This window comes from Hoplias malabaricus, chromosome Y (assembly GCF_029633855.1).
Source record: "Hoplias malabaricus isolate fHopMal1 chromosome Y, fHopMal1.hap1, whole genome shotgun sequence".
NCBI classification, from domain to species: Eukaryota; Metazoa; Chordata; class Actinopteri; order Characiformes; family Erythrinidae; genus Hoplias; species Hoplias malabaricus.
Genome location: NC_089820.1, coordinates 46,640,373 through 46,662,998, shown reverse-complemented (window position 1 = coordinate 46,662,998; position 22,626 = coordinate 46,640,373). Strand labels below are relative to the sequence as shown.

Here is a 22,626-nt window from a genome sequence, read left to right as displayed (position 1 = left end):
ACCTAAAAGACCTTAGATCAGCAATTAGGAGCAGCTTCTTGATGAAGCTAATAAGGGCTTATATTTAATTGCTAATCAATGGATTATTTTTTCCATTTCTGAAGTATTCCCAATGCTTTAATGCAGGGCACGTCTTCCTGCCCTAATCAAAGAGATCAAAGACATCATAATCATACAGGATTTTAATTTTATGTATTTATTTATTTTTGGTTTGGATCTGAATTGTCCAGGTGATTGCCAGGAACTGGGCTGCAGTTATCTGATGTACTTTATGTGCTCTATATCGTATAGAACTACAATTCCCATTATGTGCATTTCCCTGAACCTAAAAGTCCTTGGCTGGGAGTTATGTAACAAGAGCAAGTGCTAAGGTTTCTGATGGATTAGCAGATTTAACTTGATACCCTTTGTCTTTGATACATTGCTACTCTGCAGATTTCCCTGTTGCTAAGTATGGCAGGAGTCCACTATGTCATTTGAGATTTTTGTTTGGAAACACCCTGTGGTTAAAGCTTGGAGTCACTGAAATGGCTGGGAAGTGTTGTGACACATTCACATTTTAACAGAACAATGAACAACAGTGTTTTCCAGAGTGTAGCATTTGAAACTGGTATTATTAATATGGGTATTTTAGGTTCCTCTTATCAGAAGAAACACTTTGCCTGTAATCATTACGTATTTTTAAGGATAATTCATAATTTATAATGCTGTCATTGTACAAAAGTGGTCATATTATACCGTTTTCCTAAGTTCCCTGAGGAATTAACAAAACATCTGACATGCTTTGGTCAAAGTACTACAAGGATCAAACACAGTTGGGTTCTCACCCTGTCTAACCACTTCAGATTGGCCCGTTTCAGTACCTACATTTACATTTACATTTATGCATTTGGCAGACGCTTTTATCCAAAGCGACTTACAAAAGAGGATCTAACATTCGAACTACAGCACAAATTATACAAAGTACCTTACATTAAGTGCAATATGCCAGGAAGTAATAAGTGCATTAAAGAAAGACATTCAGTGCAAAAGATACTCTTGGAAGAGCTGGGTTTTCAATGATTTCTTGAATGCAGAGAGGGTTTCTGTTGCTCTGATAGTGCTTGGAAGCTCGTTCCACCAGCGTGGTACCAGAGATGAGAATAGCCTCAACTGACCTGTACGGGGGGTTGGTCGTGTTAGTAGGCGCTCCTTTGAGGAACGGAGAGGGCGGGCGCTAATGTATGGTTTTAAGAGTCTATTGAGGTAGATGGGAGCAGAACCAGTGAATACTCTGAAGGCCATCATTAGTGATTTGAATTTGATGCGAGCAGCTAAGGGTAGCCAATGCATCTCAACTAATAGGGGCATGACATGTGCTCTTTTTGGTTGGTTGAAGACCAGGCGTGCTGCCGCATTCTGGATCATCTAGAGCGGGCTCACAGCACAGGCCGGAAGACCTGTCAAGAGGGCGTTGCAATAGTCTAGACGGGAGATTACTAACGTCTGAACGAGGAGCTGTGTTGTATATTGAGTTAGGTATGGCCTAATCTTCCTTATGTTGAATAGGGAGAAGCGGCACGATCGAGCTACAGCGGTAACGTGATCTGCGAAGGTCAGCTGGTCATCAACCATGACACCTAGGTTTCTTACAACCTTGGTGGGAGCCACTGATAGGGACCCTAGCTTGATGCTGATGTTGTGGAGAATAGCTTGCTTGGCTGGGAGGACCAGTAGTTCAGTTTTGGATAAATTCAATTGGAGGTGATGTTCCTTCATCCATGTAGATATGTCAGAGAGACAGTCAGAGATTGGAGTTGCCACTGAAGTGTCTCCTGGAGGAAAGGATAAATAGAGCTGTGTGGCTGCGGACACAATGGACGGGGCTATGGTTTGCAGTAGGGTGGTAGGAATGGGATCCAGTGGACAGGATGTGGGACGGCCACCTCTAAGAAGATTTGATACCTCGTCTTCTGTGAGAGGAGTGAAAGAAGGGAAGGAAGCAATAGGTTTAGGAGGATTCGAAGGGGGAGCCGGAGGCTGTGTAGAGGGGTCAGAAAACCGGCTGCTGATTGCAGCAACTTTGCTGGTGAAGAAGTCAGCAAATGCGTCAGTGGTGAGGTTGGTTGCAGGGGGTGGAGGTGGAGGGTTCAGCAGAGACTTGAAGGTTGAAAACAACTTCCGGGTGTCAGTAGCATTGTTGATTTTGTCTTGGTAGAATTTCTTTTTTGCAATGGTGACATTTGTTGAGAAGGCTGAGAGCAGGGATTGTAGTTGTGTCAGGTGTGATGGGTAGTCAGAGGGCACAGGCGATCTAAGCAGGAGCTCAGTGTTGTGCAGAGTGACTCTGTGGCGTCATTGACCTCAAGAGATGAGAAGGTGCTGGGGGGTGGGAGAGCAGAAGTCACAAGGGCAGAGAAGTGGGTGGGAGATAGGTTGCGAAGATTGCGCCGGAGGGGGACAGGGGGAGCGGACACAGTGGGTTGCTGAGGGAGACAAGCATTTAGCTGAATAAAGTAATGGTCAGAGAGATGTAGAGGAGTAACATTTACAGAGTTAATTAGGCAGTGTTTGGTGAGAATGAGATCAAGTGCATTACCTGCTTTGTGAGTACCTGTTGCTTTAAATGATTGTGAACCACACACAACTCACACAGTATGAAACAGCAGCGTGAAGCAAGGGACACAGAGACTCCATTTTTAACTCAGCTCTTCTCCACTAGTTTTCTCCATTCTTTTTTTTTTTTTTTTTTTTGACATGTTTAATCATGTCTTTACTCTGGTCATATCTGTTTCCCATGGTTTAACCTCGTTTTTACTTGTGGGTCTGCTGTGAAGAAAGATGCTCAGAGTGGGGCAGGACAATTCTAATATGCTTATGCTCTATGTAAGGTTCAGCACAAAATTAGAAAGGCCCATTTTATCAGTTGACTTTGTTGTCGTGTTTTACAAGTTGTAGGTTGGTAGGCTCCAGACACTCAAACTGTGCGCATACACTGAAAAAGTGAGATATTTTTACAAAAACAGTGCTCCCACTGTTTGTCCACTAATTGTGATAAAGACAGTGATGTATCTTCAGTCTTAGAAGGCAGCTACTGTAGGATGGGTCTGAATCCATGGCTTGTAAAAGCACAAGCTTTTTAGAGCTCCATACTAGTTGCACTTGTCTACTCTGATATGAGCAAGACCTTATGAAGATGAGTGCCTTCAGGGCACACACTCTCCTCTTAGTCATTCAGCTGGGCTTTATAATCCCTGGGAGGCCGCAACCAGCAAATGCCAAAGTTGCTTCCTGGTACTTGCTTTCAGGTGATGTCTTCATCAAGTGTGACTCTGGCATGATGTATCAAAACCCTTCACGTTCACCTTGGCTTCCACTTGGATTATTGCAGCCTAACGAGGCACTACCGCAGCCACTGAAGTGAGTAATGCATCAAAACTGGAGCAAGGTCTCTGTTCTTCCGGCCATGCAATGTCACACGATGTGGCCTTCCCAGTGCTGCAGTACATATCGCCTTTCCCTGACACCCATCGATAGCGCATGTTGCCTCCATGGGAACGTAGCATGATGCACGTCCTGTGCTATTTTTAAAGCTTCCATATTAATTGATCATGTTGATCATGGTTAGATTTCAGCATGTGCCATCTCTAATTGACTAAAACACAAGGAGGCTTTATTTTGCTGAACTTGCACTGTTGTTTTAAGACAGTTGGAATGAATAGATCAAAATGCTTGGGGTTTACCCTATCCCAGTTATCCAGTTATACACGTTTAGACAAAAAATGTGCAGTGTTCTTTGTAGTTTTGTGAAGAAGCTATGAGGCTACTATCAATGAACAGGTTTTACAGGCTAGTGAAGCTTGCATTCACTAGGTAGCGGTGGAAACTTTTTGTAAATTTGCCTTGTCACATCATTTCTAGTTGGCTTGTTTGTGTGGGTTCTGAGGTAGTAGAAGCAGCTTCTAAAATAGAAGCTTGAATTTTGTCTGTATTTTTGATTGTCTTTGTAGGTAACAGCATGTAGTGCTTTGTGGTCCAGTACTACATCCCTCAACTTCATCTTGTTGACACAATTCAGATAATTTTTATCCCTTCGTATTCTCAAACTACACTATTCAACATGCAGTGTGCAAATACATCCCATAAATATGGGGAAGTCATAAAGTTCAACAGATCCTCACTGCGAGCCACTGATATACAAGATAATATGCACATTTGTGATCCGGACTCATTAGTGATATAGTACACACCTCAATGGTTGCTTCAAATTTTTCTTTGTTAAAAGAGTAATTTAGTTGTTTCATATCTGTCCACTATTCACATACTGCATTTTTAGTCTATGAACATTTGTTTCCACTTTGAGAATACATTATCAGCAGGGGCTGTGTTAGTCTTTAAATAATGAAATCCAACTTTAAAGTCCACACCACTGACATAGGTGAAAAGGCATGTTTACAACAGATGTCAGTGTTATTTTTTTCATTTTGACTATGCCAGGCAATGACCATGCCACCCTGGAAAGAGGGAATTGGAGGAAGGAGCAAGCTGGCCCTCGGGGTATTTATTAACACCTAGATTTATTGTAAACCAAGAATAATCAGCCTTCTGTCTCAGTACCAAAAAACAGTATATTTCTCTTCTCTTCCTTGTGCTTCCTCTCTTGTAGACCCTGTACCTATTAGCAAGTCTTTGCCAGGTGTTTCTTATTGTAAGTGCACCAACAGGTACTCAAGTTTGACCAGATTGAGAAGAGTCAAGGCCACAGCTCCACATCGATCCATGGGGCTCATGGCTTGCCTCTGATCTCCCCCTCCCAGTTCGAGTGCTGACTGGCTCCTGGCCTGGTTACGTTGCCTAGTTTTTCTCTTTCACACCACCGTGTGATATGTGTGATTTAGGAATGCTGTATCATATAATATAATATAATATAATGTAAAACAATATAATATAATATAATATAATATAATAACATTTAAATTAATAGTTTGTATAATATGTAATATAATAGTTTGTGTCCATACCTTCTTCATTACACTGACCTTAAAGCACAAATGCAAAATAAAAGCAGCTATTTTTGACCAACAAAAAATAGTTTTGGCTAATGGACTGACACTTGCTGTAAGGCAGGACATTGTGTAGGGAAGGCATGAAAAATAGTTTTTTTTGTTTTCTTCGCAAAAGTATCATTTTAATCATCCAGGCTACCTGTGCTCCTCAGCACCACTGACCTCTTCTGGCTCCTTCTCTGTGAAAGGGACAACATGTTATTTCTGGACAAACACTCATGCAACTTTGATGGAGCTCACCTTCTCTGAAGAGTCCCGACTCTGTGTTTTTTCTTCTCGTTTGACGGTGATGCTTTGTTTAGCTGTGGGGGGAGGACAAACATGGCAGGTTGCTTAATATTTCAGCACATTACTCCTTCAGGGCAAGATGCAGAACAACCTTTAAAGGGCACATTTCACTTTACAATCCTCCCTGTTGTCATCTTATACTCCTGGAGCACCTAAGTACAGTGTTGCTAATTGTTTTTGTTTCACGTAGAGATTGTTGAGTCTAGGGACTGATTAATGATCGTCTTTTGAACTCTTAATGGTTGTTTTGGCCTTGTCTGTCGTCCGCTGTTGTGTGTCTGAAGGTGTCTGGACTTGCATTTGCTTCTTCCTCCATTCATTCTCTCTTTCATTCATACGTTCATATTAGCATCATTGAGGATTTCCTGTGGATTTAGTTATTTAATAAAGATCAGGGTTGAAAAGATCACTGATGTGTGGACTGCAGTGATTATGTGTGTGTTTGTCCAGGCTTATTCCCATCCTCAGAGTACAGAAAGACAGACCACTCTGAACACTCCAGTATTATTCTTAGAAATCTATTCTAGAACCCCAGAAGGCTTTAAAAGCTGCCGAACTCACTCTCGGACAAACAGAGAGGTAAAGAAGAAAAGGGATGATAAGAAGGAAAGAGGGGGCAACTTAGAGACTTTTGTGACACCAGAGACAGCATGAAAGACTTTTGTAGCACCAGTAGCTGATCCAGATTGAAAGCAGAGCACTGTGTTTGGGTTTAGTGCAAATCCACTTGGGTGCGTGTGCAGGCCGAAGGTCACATTGCTCTGTCACTCTGGCTGCCACTCACAAGGACAGCTAATGAGCTCTGAGGGTCGTTTGTGGACAGCCATGAAATTTGGGAAGATCTGAATATAGATTTGAGATCATTATGAGGGTTTATTTGGTTTGTTCTGCTGCACACTGTAGCAATGGCATTTAAGAAAAATGAAAGCTCTAAACCAGTGCTTTTTAATTCTGGTCCTGTGGACCCCTTGTCCCAATACATCTGATCCACCTCTTCAGCTACACTATAATACTAACTCTGCTAATCTCACATTTCCTCTGAAATTAAAGTTTGTGATAGCTAGTTTGTGGTGGTTATAGCTTCTGTGTCGCTGGGAGGGTTTTAAAATATTCTACTCAGTTTTATTTATAAAGCATTTTTCACAACTGGTTTTGTCATACAGCAGCTTTAAAGAATTCCAAGTCCTGTCCCCATGACAGTGGCAAGGAAAAAGTCCCTTGTGAGGAACCAAGGCACAAAAGAGGAACCCATCCTCCTCTGGCTGACACTGGAACAAAACAAAGAGGGTATATTAACAGAGATGATTATGATTAAAAAATTAAAGGGTTATAATGAGTGTACAGTGATCTGTTACACCATGCTCCGAGTGTGTTAGTATCTGTGTTAATAAAGAACACTCTGATGTAGTTGAAGAATTCTAGTTAAAACAACATCTCAGGGGTCCATCGGTGAAGCCAATATGAGACACTGGGGCACATGCAGAAGGCTCAATGAGGGATGAGCAGAACTACACTCACACGTATTTAACCTTTATTGTCCTCCTTGGCATTGAGCTCGGTGACCTTAGGCTCATGTGCAGCTGCTCAATGTCAGTTTTAATGTCATCCTGTCTGTGGAACCTATATGTAATTGTTTGTACAACTGAACATGTGCATCGACAATTTTTACTGATTAATGTAGCTAAATTCACATTTTTTTTTTGTAAATAAGTTTACCCATTTTGACCATATTATAATTATTAGCACTCTATTGATGGGCAGGGACCAGAGTTTAGATGCTCCTGTGCTATCCTGTGCTTCGATTTGGTCCAAAGAGGGTATAACTCTAAATGTACTAAATCAAATCTTTTGGTAAATTGTAGCATTTCATATTACCTCTGAGAGCCCTAGATTTAAGACATATGAATATTTACCACACAATTTAAGCATAATTTCATAATTAAGGAATTGTATACATTCTGTATTGCCAAGTCTGATCTTGCTTTTCCCACTGATATTGATTCAGTCTGATATTTTAATAACTGCCAGTACCTGTGTTGGTTGTGAAGGGTTAAATCATCTACCTTCGGATGATAGGACACTGCTTTCTACCTACCAGACTTATGGAATCTCATTTGTCCCAGCTAATCAAGGTCTACTGATGACTCTGGACCAGATGCTTTAGATTAGAGCTACTTCTTCTGCCAGCGGATTGGTGAGACTAATTAGACACACCTCAGGTCTACATGTCAGGAGAGCTTGTCATTCCAATCATGACTTTGTTGATCAGGAGCTTTTCCCCAGAGGAGATAGCAAGCTGTCAGTGTTATATATGCTTATGTCAGTCTAGCTGTCCACACACTTGGACTTCTGGCAATATTTTTGGACAGATTTGAAATTTGTCAAGTGTGAATACTATCATCTATAGACAGTAGGGATGTGCATGTGTACTGTTCTGTTAAAGGGAAAGTCTGTGACTGTGGGGAAGTGCCGTTCTCTGGTTTGTTTACATTTAGAAGCTCTGTAGAATGTTCTGAGGGAAAAACTGACTGTTATTTGTACTAGGCTGAAGTTTAATTTGAAAGTTTTTATTCACTGTTTGAATTACCACAGAAACTCATTTGTTACTTGAGTTGTTTATTTTTGTAGTAGTTTTGGTTTGTGTTTACTTTCATTTTTCCCAAATTCCCAAATTTAGAGTCAGTTCCATCTACAGCAAAAATACGTCATATTACCCACCTATGGAGCAGGAATGGAGATGTATCTTCAGTTTATGCTTTTCAACATTTGGAGGTCTCTTCATTGTTTAAAAACCTCAAAAAAGCTGCTTACTGATGGAAGCAGAGAGAGAAAGCCTAGTATACTGGATTTATAGAAAATGAGGCTTCATAAACACATTAGGCCAGTTTTGAACACTCAAAAAAGTCTGGAGAGCTAGCAAATGGTGTAGAATCATCCTCAGAATTTTATAAAAAATTACAAATGTTGCTTTTAACTGTTTCCCCAAAAGAGAAGAAGCCAAAGTCCACTTTTTACTTAACAAGTAATTTATACCATTGGGTTTTTCATTCCTTTGAGAGTCTAGAAATCCGTAGAGTGTTTTTTGCAGATTTTGTGATGAAATAAGCTTTTTGGCTTGCTAGCAGAAACATGTTTCCCTCCTTTAAGCATTCACCAGCTAAACACGTTTAAACAGCATTTGTTTTTCGCACCTTACCTTTACACCATCAGAAGGAGTTATGCTATTGTTTAAACCCAGATATGTCACTGTAGAGCAGAGACATTCAAATCCAGACTTTTGATCCACTATACCTGTCTAGTCATGTGCATTAGCAATTGGAGCCATAGTCCATCCATTATCTGTAACCGCTTATCCAGTTCAGGGTCACGGTGGGTCCAGAGCCTACTCAGAATCATTGGGCACAAGGCGGGAATACACCCTGGAGGGGGCGCCAGTCCTTCACAGGACAACACACACACTCACACATTCATTCACACACTCACACCTATGGACACTTTTTGAGTCGCCAATCCGTGGACCGTGGGAGGAAACCGGAGCACCCGGAGGAAACCCACGCGGACACAGGGAGAACACACCAAACTCCTCACAGACAGTCACCCGGAGTGGGAATCAAACCCACAACCTCCAGGTCCCTGGAGCTGTGTGACTGCGACACTACCTGCTGTGCCACCGTGCCGCCCCTGCAGCCATAGTATCATACCTAAAGCTGTTCATTTTAATATCCCAGTCTGCCACTGGGATCAAAAAAAGCACATTTTAAACGGATCTAGCAATGGTTAAAATTTTCACTTTTTTGACAATCAGTTCCTTTATTACTAACAGACACCGAAATACAAACAGTAGTCTAATTTTTATTTTCACAACCCTAACAGAAGAAGACTTTTTATCTATTAGACTACTACAGCTAATGTCAGTATTTCATGATGTAAAATCAACTCATTGTTGGCTAACCCTGTAATTGCTCCCTCTCATAAACATACTAGTAATGATGTTTCAAGATATCCCTTTGCTCTGAAAAGCAAAAAAGCAGAGCATGACTCACAGTTCTCCGTTAATTGTAACCGTTGCTTTTGAAGGAAGGTCATTATGCCTTAGGCCCTCTACTCCTAAAAGGGTATGAGGATCAACATTTCTGGAGTCAGAACATAAGCACCAGAAGGTGCTATAGCGCTCAAAAAAATGACATTGGACATTGGTTACATAAACCACCCTGTAGCGGGCTAAAACTCTAATTTCTCTCTCTTTCTGCATCTCTCTCTCACTGTCTCTCGCTCTCTCTTCCCCACTCCCCCTCTGGATGCTCTCCTGGCACTGAGTGTGTATGGCCTTTATCCCAGGCAAAAGCGGGATAAAGAGAGTAATGGAGAAGATAGGCATGAGAGGAAGAGAGAGAACAACAGGAATGGAAGTGAGAGGAAAGCATAGAGAGAGTAATAGTAGATTATGCAGTGAGACTATTCTTAACCCTAGTTGCATTGAGGTTTATTAAATCAAATGGTTACATGTAAGGGTTACCAGAAAACCTGTCTTCCATTCCTTCCATAAGTCACTGTTACCACCACTGTTAGTTAAACATGTCAAATAAACAGTAAGTGAATACTTGAAACTAGCTTGTTCTAAAGTGGGTTGATATGAAATGTTCCAATCTAGAGGAATTATTTACAACCATGGTGATGGTAAATGAACATCTGTCATTCCAAGTATTTCTAAATGCTACCTCCATAAAGGTATTAGTAAATCAGAAGATACTGAAGATTTGGACTTCTGTGTATGAATTTTTCACTGCTATTTCACACTGAAATACTCTGCCTTTATTTGCACTTAGTCACTGAATTATACAGAATTCGTTTTTAAAAATGGAATTAATGGAATAGATATAAAACAGATTACGTTTAGAACAAAGTATTAGTACAAAAAATACTGACTTCATGAAAGAAATATTTTACTCAAGAAAGTATGCTATTGACAGTGGTGGTTCTGTATAGGCCTGGAACTGTAGTCTAGAGTAAGACTAGCGTGAGGGAGCTAGAAAAGCACTGTATGTGTGTGGAGTGGTGGAGTGTGCCTCATACCTAGTGTTAGCCCCCGGGCTGTCACATGACGTTAAACCCACTTGTCTTGAATGCCATTCCAAACCGACAGGGAGGAAAGCCCTTTAAAAATGAAGCAAAGAAGGGTCTTGGAAACATTTGTGGCCTGCTAGCCTCATTTCTGTATCGCTTATGTGCAAACATAATGTTAGTCAGCTTTCTGTGGGACTGGGCAGTGTGTGCACGTGCCATGATTACAGAGGCTTTTATTTTATGAGGACATTAAAACTATCATGGGCAATTTCTCCAAACGGTTTAATTGTCTGGTGCTTTAATTCAATATGAAAAGCACTCAGTGTAATAAAGGGCTGGCTGGGGCAACCAGTTTCAGAGGGAGGCAGATTTTCCAAAACATTTCATTCACCACAAGAGGAGGGTTACTCATTTAAGGGTTGCTCATTCCTAGATCATTTATCTTTCCTGAAGCTTTAAACCGTTAGATTCCTGCCCAGGGGAGGGGCACTTATGCATATTCATTATTGAGGGTCAGTTTATGCACAGTTGAGCATGTGCATTAGGTAAAAAAGGGAGATATATAGTGAAGGAAATACTGTTCTGTTTTCTGACCCACAAAAGGAATGTCAACTAATTCATGTAGATGGTGGTTTGTCCAGCCAAGCCTCGGACAGTCAGTAAGGTGTATTCCCATGCCACAGCAGACAACCAGTATCTATGACACTGCTATGTGTTCCATGTTTAAAGGTTTAATGTTATGCTAATAGCACTCTATATATGGAGTGTGAATTTATCACTTACTAATATTAGCCAAAACAAGTTTATTGAAATTGGTTTCTGTTATTTGGTGATTTGGATGTGAATTTGGAGTGAATGTTGCTAATGCCATAGTCATTGTTTTGCAGCAGATTTGTGAAAAAGGGTGGTGTGGTACACAATAGTTTTAAGAAAAAAAATAGCTTCTAAATAAAATATTTCAGATTTACCCAAGTATTTAACCATTTTCAGCATTACATATAACACTTTTAAAAACCTGTGTAGGTTCACTGGTCATTCTAGATCATAAATAGATGAGGTATATTTGTTTGAACAGGTCCTGTTTGCAATAAGTCCCACTGTAATGAATATCTGACTCTGTAAGTTTGCCTACAACTTCAGATCAAAACGTTCCAAGTAAAAGAGTTTACAGTTAGACTATTTGCATTAAACCTTCCTGATTTAGCTAAAGATGCACTAATGTAACCTTCCAGAATTACTAGCAAAAATGTTGGATCAGTTTTGTCTCTTTAAACTCTCCTTTCTGTTTTTTTTTTTTTTTGTCCTCTTTTTCTGGCCATCTGCCTTAGTGTTTCACTCTGTGATGTCTAACACATTGAACAATCTGTACCTGTCACACTGACCCTATATTTGTCCCTCTTCTCCAGGGTGCCCCCCAGCTCTGATGCTGCTGCCTCCTCCTTTGCAACTCCCACTGTGGCAGCGGTGAGTCAGGGCAAACCGTCGCTGCGTAGGATCAAGGGCCGCATTCACCGGAGCAAGAGCCTGGACAGCATTGACCTGCTAGACTGTAATGTAAGGCTGTTCTCTATTCACAGTGAAGCATCTACATCGCGTTCATTCACATCACTTTTCAGAGAACTTTTAGCTGTAAATTATAAAAACGTGGTAAAAATATATGAGATGATTTATCTGTTATCTTCTTTTTGTTTATTCAGGGGTGTACAGACCTTTTATATCCACTTTAAAATGACTGCACACAGTGGGGAAAACCAAAGTGGGCCTTTTGTGGTTTTGAATATTGATAACTGGGGTATGGATTACATTGCTGTAGTAGTATATTATGCAAAGGATTCCACACAGGGCTGTAAGGCAAAGACTGCGTTCATAAAAGTTATGAGAAAAAACGAATTTGTCCTAGCTTTACAGTACACATCCAACATTGTCTTGTTTTATTATTCAGCTATAGTCTACCTAAAACTCAAATATAATATACAATTAAAGGAGCACAAGGTAAGATTTGGTATATTTGCTTCTCAGTATTTTTGCTCATCTGAGTATCCCTAGTCACAGTTTTACAGGTTAAACTATGTAAAACTGACACTATGAGACTAGGTAATGTGAGATCCAATGAAGAATGCGAATATGAGCATGAAGAAGGTGCCGAACAAAAACGCCAAAATTGAGATTTTGTGTGCCTAATTTCTTGCTGCTGCACGTTCCAAACTTGTGTGAGCTATGTGTGACTCACTGCTTTTTAAAGGAATAGGCGGTGTTCTGAACAGTGCTGTTTAGACAGTATGAGAATGGTGCTGATGTGTTTGATCCATGTGGTATTTTGACCAGATCATGTCACAGACATTTTATATTTCATTGAGACTCCACTGAACTGTGTTATCTTGTGGAATACAGGTATTATTGTCACAGTTAAAATAGCATCCTTCATCAACAAGTCCTTTATTTTACCAAAGCAAGTGTCCCTTAAAGGGGCATCTTTTTTTTTTATCTTAATGCTGACACCTTCAAATGTGACAGAGATAAAACACACATCACTGATTTTACCCACCAGCCGTTCTCAGCTGTGAATCAGCATCCCAGGGCTGCCAGATGTTTCCCAAAGCACATTTGAACAGACTTTAATCCATGAGCAGAAAACTGTCACAAATACTGGTTTGTTTCTAGAACAGGGTCATCTTTTACATCTGTAGACATCTGGAAGATATATGCAATAATATGGTTTATATAAGTTTGTGTAAAGTATACTTCTGTAGTGTTCTCATATATAACACTTCATTATCATGTGTGCATGTCATATCCAGATTTAGTAAATGGAGCAGTGGTGAGAATGGCTTCTGGCAATTTGCTCTACTCAGTGACCTCCATGCCTTCAGTGAGCCCTTTTTTACTCTCCACTCTCTACCAATCCACAAGACTACAATTTTCTTTAACATATTGATGGTCCTATAGACATCTGTCTGAGAAAACAAGTCAAGGACAGTTTCTCTTCTGTTTTTACGTAATAATCTTTGGATTAAAAAGAAAAATACATTCAGAATCTTTAGCTATTTTTGATAAATATGAAATTAAACTGGTCAGTTTTGACATTTAGAAAAGTTTTGCAACATTAGCAGCATTTCTGCTGTATGACAGACACATATTAAATCTAAAATGTGATTATTTATACTTCATCTATTTATATTAACAGACTATTTCCTATCATTTTATTGAGTCAAACTACACTGCTTAGTCAACACAGATGAAGTGGTGGTGTGTTTGTGTTTGTTGTGCTGGTAAGAGTGGATCAGATACAGCAATGCTGCTAGAGTTTTTAAACATTGTGCTCACTTACTGTCCACTCTATCAGACACTTCTCCTTCATTGACCCACCTTGTAGATGTAAAGTCAGAGACAGTAGCTCATCTGATGCTGTTTTTGTTGGTCGTCCTCTAGTGGTTCCTCAGTGGACACAGGTGGCTGCGCACAGGACACTGTTGGCTGTATATTTTTGCCTGATAATTAAAGGGTAAAAGGGGGCTAGTAATATATGCATAGCAACAAATAGACCTCAGTTCTTTAATTGTAGGATTACAAAGTCCACCAATTTTGAAAGTGGAGCTGATAAAATGGGCAATAAGTGTAGAATATTAGAATGCTTGACTTTGGCCAGGCAGTGTAAATAATTACATTCTGTGCCATTTACACACTGAGCTAAACTTCAATTCACAGTTTCGGTTCCACTTTATTCATCCCCAGTCTCTGCTGACTGTGTCTTAACAAGCCAATAATGATTAGGCTGGTTTTTTAAGACCTTGCTATTGACCCGAGAAGTTCTATTGAATTTCTGTAACGACAACAATGGAAACCTTGTACAAATGGAACCTGGATACAAATGAGCATTGAAACATAGTTTGATGGTGATTAATGGCCTAGTTATTTATCCGTTATTTATTATCTCCACATCTGTATTGCAGGAAAAGTTTCCATTCACTGACCACTCTATTAGATACATCTGCTTTGTTTAATATTTCATTATTAACTCCACTCACCAGGTAGGTGCACTTTGTAGTTTAGTAATTTTATTTGTTTATTTGTGAATTTATGTAAGATCCTAAATGGTCAGGACCACCACTGAGCAGGAGTTATAGAGTAGTGGATCAGTCTCAGTGACGATTAAATGGTAGAGAGGACTATTCATATCCTCTGAAATCACTAATATTTAGTTTACTCTGTGACCATGATATGACCATCAAATCCAAAATATGTCTCAGTGATGGTGGACATGCAGATAATCATGTGTGTGAGCAAAAGCAACAAATTTATCGTCACTAACAGATGTCAAGTCATAAGTCAAGTCCTTCTGTTGCTTTTAGTGCCAGTAGGCCTCTGGTCTTTCACGTGTGCCATGAGCCACATCGTTTCAGCGTTACGCAATACGTCACACATTCTAGCAGCGAAATGGGCAAAACTTTAAAGCGTTCCATATGTCTGCCCGCTGAGTGGTTCATTTTAGCTGCAAAGGAAGGGAATAATCTGACAAATTCAATGACTAAGCTGCTTGAGCCAAGCCCTAAAAAACATGATAACCCTGGGAATCTGCAGGGGAGCTGAGAGCAGCTTGCTTGGCCTAGACACAAGCGTGCGTGTGTCTGTGTGTGGGTTTGTGTGTGTTGGGAGGGTCTCACTGTTCGAAAAGCCACTACTGGTTTAGGAGATCAGCCCTCATGCTACCATGCCAGCTAATGCGCTTTGCAACTCACATTCATGACAAATTTATCAAAGAGTAGAGAGGTAGAGTATCGCTGGAAACAGGAAACCTGGACACTCACAAAAGGTGTGGCAGTAGGTTCATATCTATATATTGTGCATCAGGGATAGTAGTTGCTAATTCTCTCCTTTAGTCTTTGTCTCACCTATTAGCTAGATCTCACCATCTCACCCTATCATGATACTACCATGCTAAAATATGTATACTCAGAGAGACATCAGACCAGTCACTATCTCTTTTTGAACTGCCATTAGTATGTAATTGAAAATGTGCATGGAGGAGAAAATGAACATTCAGCCTGTGTAGTCTAGAATCATGCTGAATGATGAGAAGAGAAGGAAGGTAATACTACCACCAATAAAGAAGCCACCTGTATTCACTTACACTCCCAGCTACAAATGGTTGCGATATCATCAGGGACTTGTGAACTGGGAATATCTCCCACATTTAGTCTCTTACTGCCTCAGAGAGTTGAATTTAGCAGAATTAAGTGACTAGCACCATTAAAATATCTTTTTCAGAAATATTTTTTCAGGGTGTATTGTAGGCCTTCATAGCATGGTTTTTCATTTAAAAAATAAAGAATCCAAGAAACTCTGTTTTTCATCATTTAAACATACCCCATAAACTGACCTTTCATAGATTTTCTGACGTTGACCCTATGTATATGTGACCTGTAACATTTCAACTGAAATTTTAACTATAATGTCGTATTTGGGAAAAATAAATCTATTTTATACATTATTACTCTTATTTTGTCTCTTCCTCACTCTTCCTGTCTCACTCTGTGTTTGTCTCCCTTCATAACTCTCTCTCTCTCTCTCTCTCTCTCTCTCTCTCTCTCTCTCCCCCTCTCTCTCTTTCTTCCTCAATCTATCTCTCTATCTTAGTGTCTTCAGTCACTCAGTAGTCACCAGCAGTTTAGTGAACTAATTAACCTTCCCCTCTTTCATCTTAAACAACTGTCACAATTTCTACTGGAGTAATTTTTCCCCGTTGACATGTAATTACTGCAAAGTGTGTGTGTGTGTGTGTGTGTGTGTGTGCACATATGCATATGTGTGTCTGTGCTCACATTCTGATAGAGGTGTTATCATTGGGCAACCCCGCTGTGGCAGGCCTATGCCCCTACGTGAAGAGACTATATCAAGGCTAAATTTAGAAATGACCACATTGCACTTCCCATAAGTTAATCCATTATTGATGTGCAGAAGCTGGTGGTGGCAGTGGGGAAGATGACAAGAGGGGATTTAAGGTCCATCTGGCCAAGAACCACACTTTGTTCAAACACACTGAACTAATCGGGATACTATTAATGAAAAATGGAATCAGTCAGCCTTCCCTTGTTTGAGACATTTGGGTTTGAATCTCACCAGATTAAAAGCATTAATTTTTTCAACATTCAGAATCATTGGTTTGATATATTATATAGTGTGCTTTGCTGTACTGTACTGTTTAAACATATTTACATAATGGCATGATATATATTTTTAAATATAAGTTTTCTGAACATTCACAAAATAAACATAAAATAAACTAAAATGCTCCTATTTGGTGCAGCCGTAAACAATTAAAAGGCATATTATTATTATAAAGTTATTATACCAATTAGTCTTATATAAAAGAGCGTAGTGCTCAAAAATTAGTCGGAACAGCAATATGTAGATAACCTGATTGAGGTCACTGCGTTTAACCAAGGAGCTAATTTAGCAGTTGCCAAGCTTATTAACTCATCATAAAAAATAAAAAACATAAACATTAAACAAGTTCTGCCAACAAATACAGTCTTCCAGCTGACTGTGTTTCAAGCAGTCTCTTTTAATGTGTATTTATAGTCTGCTGGAATGCAATGCTTAAAGAGCCGGCTTAGATGTGGTTAAAATTAGCATTTCCTCTATTTTGGTTTTTCAGTGCTTATATGCAGCAGTAGCATTGTCTGCTGAGGACGTGAATTTGTCCTCAACATAAAATTTCCAACAAAATGTATTTACTTCAGATGCTATGCCACATTTTTTATTATTAAAATGAGCTCACAAAATATTATTGACATTCAAAATCTAATGTCAATGTATTTTTACAATTAATGTTAAACGTTTCCGTATAGTTTTAAGATATTCAAAATCCTTTCAAGGTTGTAAGTTGTATGGCATGTATTTGTTGTGTCTACACCTTCGTAACTAACATAATTTCTTTTAAGACATGAAGTATTTCCTTACATACATTATGTAGATCTGCTTTAAATGCTACAGAGCCATTATAGGCCACTTGTGGATGTACATAATGTACAGCTGAATATCACAGAGGATATCATACATGGCTGAAGTGTCTGAACTGTTTTGACTGCTCAGTTCCTCAGAGTCACTATGATGCTTTCAGCTTGTGCTTTCTATCGCCCACTCCATGTTATCCTGATGTAACTGATCTGATCACAGGGCAGTTCTGTTGCCGGAACACCGGGGTGCATTCCTCGTTACAGCATTTATTTCAGGCCAAAGCTCATCCTGCCCTAGATACCTTCCTCTAATCTTGATATTGGGAAGTCCCTCTTGAGACAAATGGAGTAGCTCTCAGCTGATCTTTCACTACAGGGGGGAGTTGTTTTCTTCAGATGGTGGAGGAGCCTCTTGGCTTGTGGAATGTTTGTGATCTTCCCTGCGCAGTAAGAGGCTATACTTTTGCAAATTAAGGAGGGTTCTTGGTAGCGTTGGGCTTTTTGGAATGGAATATACCAAAAAGAATAAAATGAACAAATTGGCCAAAGGTTTGTGGACAAGTAGTTGTAAACTAATAATAATAGTAGGCAGTTTGTCCTCTGCTTTGCTGTAGTAACAGCCTTTTTATTTCTGGGAGGTTTTACATTCAGCCACATAAACATGAATAAGGTCAGCTCATGTTGGATGATCAATTCTGAATCACTAAATCACCCAAAATGTTTTGGATGATGTTCCATCTCCCTGGAGAACATTGTTAAGGAAACAAGTATTAAGATACGCTATAATCTATCTGTATATTCATAAAACCCTACCCAGCCCTTGTTCCCATATGACAATAGAGTGGACTGTAAGGGGACGAATGCCCTTCAGGAGTGTAGTGGGAACTGGTGGGCCATCATGTAAATCAGAAGCTGATGGGGAGCGCAATGGAGATGTATCGAGGCAATAAGGAAAAGTGAGGTGAAGCTGAGAGTGGAATAGAAGATGAGATAGATAACAACAGGGAGAGAGAGCAAGCCATAGAGCCATATAGAATGTAGAGGTTGCAGAGGCTAATCGACTACTCAACTAATATATCCACTAGGCACTGCTATGGGCGACTGTCAACTAGTCAAGGACAGTGCGTGATTTTAGTAATGATATATGGTGGCAGCAGAAGCCAAAGCCTTTGTTCTGTTAAACACAAAACTAAACCCACCTGGTGAAACATTCTTGCTAATGAAAGTGTAGCCTTCTTTTACAGGCCCCGTGCTTAACATTAGACTGACTGTGTTAATCAGTTCACATGTTTAATTTAATAAAAAATTTGTTTAATTTAACCGTGCCGTTATTTTAATTGAATTTTATTTAAATGGGTGGCGCAGCAGGTAGTGTCTCAGTCACACAGCTCCAGGGACCTGGAGGTTGTGGGTTCGATTCCCGCTCCGAGCGACTGTCTGTGAGGAGTTTGGTGTGTTCTCCCTGTGTCTGTGTGGGTTTCCTCCCACAGTCCAAAAAAAAACCTCATGTTGGTAGGTGGATTGGCGACTCAAAAGTGTCCGTAGGTGTGAATGTGTGAGTGTGTGTGTTGCCCTGTGAAGGACTGGTGCCCCCTCTGGGGTGTATTCCCACCTTGCGCCCAATGATTCCAGGTATGCTCTGGACCCACCGTGACCCTGAACTGGATAAGCGGTTACAGACAATGAATGAATTTAATTTAATTGTAGTTTAACTTAATTTAATTTAATTTGTACTCTCCCCAATTTCTAAGGATGCTACTAGGTTTAGTAAGTAATGGCTAATGTTTATTTCAGCCTTGCTGTCCGACAGCTTAAAGGCTAGTTTAAACAACTGCAACCATCCACACAAATGTCTCTGTGTCTGTGTGCTCTAGGGCAGCAAACAAACACTAATGTATAAATAAAAACAAGACACTAATGCTCCTTTCACATATGCACAGTAACCCAGACATTTTCCAAACATTACCCAGAGGAGCTGTATGTGTGAACACGAACACTCGCAACATTTGTCAGATCTTCTCTTAGTGCCCTATTAGAAGCACTAGCTTAAGTCAGAGTGAGTCCGGCGTTTCTCGACAGTTGCTCCTAGAGTTCATATGTGAAAGAGTCTTAAGAAGAAAGTGTCTTGTTCCATTGTACAGAGTGTGTTGAAGCAGGAGAATACTGCGATAAATAAACAACAATTTAGTCAACCTAAACTAGCAGGATGTCCATGTATACCAGTTAGCTAATCAGCATTTCTGCTATGCATGACTGTCCACACATAAGATATTAAATTCTAACTGATAATATTGGCAGATTAGTTTTTCTGATGTTTTCAGGAGGGTCTATTTTGAAATTACAAATTTGGAACATTTTCATTGTCTTTTGTAATTGGCCAAAACTCAACTGATCAACTACTTTCTTTTTCTAATTTTTAAATAGCTAGTGGATAAATAACAGCTGTGCAGTTAATAATATTTCAGTATATTTAAAGATAACAGTTTGATTTTGAATGTAAATATTGTGGTATCTTTCTCTGAGCGACTAGGCCAGACAGTGGTGTCAGTCAAGCTTTAGTTCAGAAGACAGCAGCCCTCTGGTGACACACATGAATGGCGAGGGCAGCCCTCATACCACAGTCCTAGAATTCCAAGTAGATGAAGAAAATATGACCCGTAACACGCTGACAGCTCTCCCTAGGCGTGCAGTTGATTTAGCTGCTGATACCAAATACTGCAGGGAGAATATTTACCTCACCTTTCCCTCTGCACTCCTCTGCAGGATTCCAGCAGTGAGATTTATTTAAAAAAATGAAAACACATACATAATAGATTAGACTTTTGATTGGCCTCATTGTGCACAGCTTCATTGTGTTTTCTGCACAGCTACAGTTACTGCTTCGAAGAAAAAGATGCCATTTGCTTATACGCACATGTGCATGTGCTGAAGTTAATTATTCAGTGCAAACAGCCATTGGTAGCTCTTCTCTTTCAATACAAAACAGCTGCCAAATTGCTCCAGATGGAAGAATGATGCTCCGTCATCTCGAGAGCAAGATGGGAGCGGTGGAATTTGTGATTACTATTGGTGAGAGTTCAATAGCTTTACGAAGCTGAAAGCTGTGTATAACTGAGCGCGCTCTAAAACTGTCTTCAGACCTTTCTCTCTGCATAGTCTTCTAAGTACTCATAGAGTCATGGTGTACTCCTTATGTAACATAGGATATAAATGATGAATCGTGCTGCCTTGCTACATGTATTGTGCTTCCAAGTCATTTCTATGACTCTGCAAAGGTTTCAGTGTGTGTGTGTGTTAAAATACTTTAGAATGGAGTTACTCTATTATGTTTTGTATGTGTTTAAATTGGTATTGCAGTAGACTTATTAAATGTCCTTGAAGTGTATTCTCACAGTGTGGAGCTCAGGCACAGCAAGAAAGCCAGTCATTACTGAACCGCTTGCCAAATGAGCACAAGGACACTGACTGACTTTTACAGTCATGGCTTCCACTTTGACTCAGTCTTTTCACATCCTGGCTCTACGATGTGCAATATGCACTTTTAGCAAACTTGCTTTATTTGTTTTGTTTACTTGTGTTATTTTTATTAATTAATTTTAAAAACACAAATGGGACTGAATTTTTGAAAACTGAATTTTGGTAGCTTTCTGAGCTTTGTCAGCTAGATGACAACATCATTGTTTGAGATTCGATTACTGTACAATTTCTTTAAACACAAAGCACCTCATGGAACTGGCTTGTAACCCCCTCACTCACTCAAAGACTTACATTTAACAAAATGTTGCAATTTTTAATTCGGTTCATTCAGTGACACCATATGTCTTTGCTGAAGCTTTGTTAAATCCGTTTTCACATTATATTTCATGTAAATTTAATATGGATTTTTGTTAAATGGATTCCCAAATGAAGCAATTTGTACTTGTTTAACCCTGGAATCCCATTTTGTAGAAGCTAAAGCTGTTACCAGTGTTTGGTCCAAAGTTAACAGTAATCAGTACTTTTGTGATTGACTTTAAGGCCTGGCAGTAATCTGGGGTCTGTGATCGGCTGATTGCTTCTGGCCACTTGATTAGTTTGTATACCAGCTTAAATGTCAGTCTCTCTGGAGTCAAGACCTTGTGTGTTGGCGTCACACTCAGCCATAGGCACATACGCAAACAAAACCTTCTAAACTAATTTCATTTCTGTGGCACACTCAATCATCTTACCTCTGATTTTGCAGCCACTGTATTATCAGTTCCCTCTGTTTATCCTGTTCTTTCAGACCCAATGCCCTTCCCATATTCCCATTACTGTAAAGTGGAAATCATATATTTGTGCCTCACCTTTTCACTGGATAATCTGGGGCAAACAGCGCAGTGACTGAAACAGAACAAGGACGGTAAACAAACAAAGTGCTGGAACACATGGAGTGCGGATCAGATTAACTGGCTGCTTTTCACAATGACCGCAAATGCACTTGGCCAGGCTTTTCCCGCCAGTAGCCAAAATCTTCATGATCTGCCATACAGACTCAATGTAAAAATGCATTATTATTCAGTACATTTTAGGTAAAACTGCGACCCTGAAATGAATTAAGCGGCAAAGAAGATGATGATGAGGATAATGATGATTTAGGTAAAGAGTAAAATAATTAAAGCAGATGAACATAAAACAGACAACTTTGACTTACACTGTAATGTTACAGTGCACAGTGTAATTAATTGTTCTCTTTGAAATTTCAGTGGTTAGATTTTTAAATACTTTGTATATATCTACCATCTTTAAAATGTATCCGTTATTGCTGAGCTCCTATAACAACAGTAACTTCTATTAACAGTAACGTGGTGTCACTGTAGTAATGTTGCCCAAGTCCAAGCCAAACACTCTGAAACACGTGAACCAAACAATTTCATCTTAGATTATCTGTCCAGAATATGTGCCGCAATTATTCTTCATTACATTTTCTTGTTCTATTATGAGCCTTATTATGAGTCTTGCAATCTTGCATCACTTTGATTGTAATGTAAAGTAAAACAATGCTAGCACTTTGGACACTGTGTCACTGTCAAGCCCACTGTCAGTTCAGTCACTGAGAGGTCATTTAATGAAGATAAATTGTGTGCCAAGGAGGATGCACTGGATGCACTGGCCCACCTGTTATTCACCTCGATGAACTGTGGGCTGTGGGCTTTCTAACTTTTGAGGAGAACTGCTAGCCTTTTTTATTGTTAGTGTGTTTTTTGATACTAGGTTTCCAATGTTCTTGTACCCTTTCCCATTCACGTTTTTCA

The 22,626-nt window shown here is 39.7% G+C and overlaps 1 protein-coding gene across 8 annotated transcripts in view; it reads left to right on the top strand.

Annotated features, from left to right (window-relative positions):
• The window catches only part of LOC136679497 (tight junction protein ZO-1-like), a 144,134-nt gene that overhangs the window by 10,540 nt on the left and 110,968 nt on the right, over positions 1-22,626 (top strand). For all 8 annotated transcript variants that reach the window (XM_066658047.1, XM_066658042.1, XM_066658043.1 and 5 more), the window contains exon 2: positions 11,804-11,951. In XM_066658047.1, the coding sequence (XP_066514144.1) occupies positions 11,804-11,951 (148 nt within the window). The remainder of the gene's footprint in view (positions 1-11,803; positions 11,952-22,626) is intronic.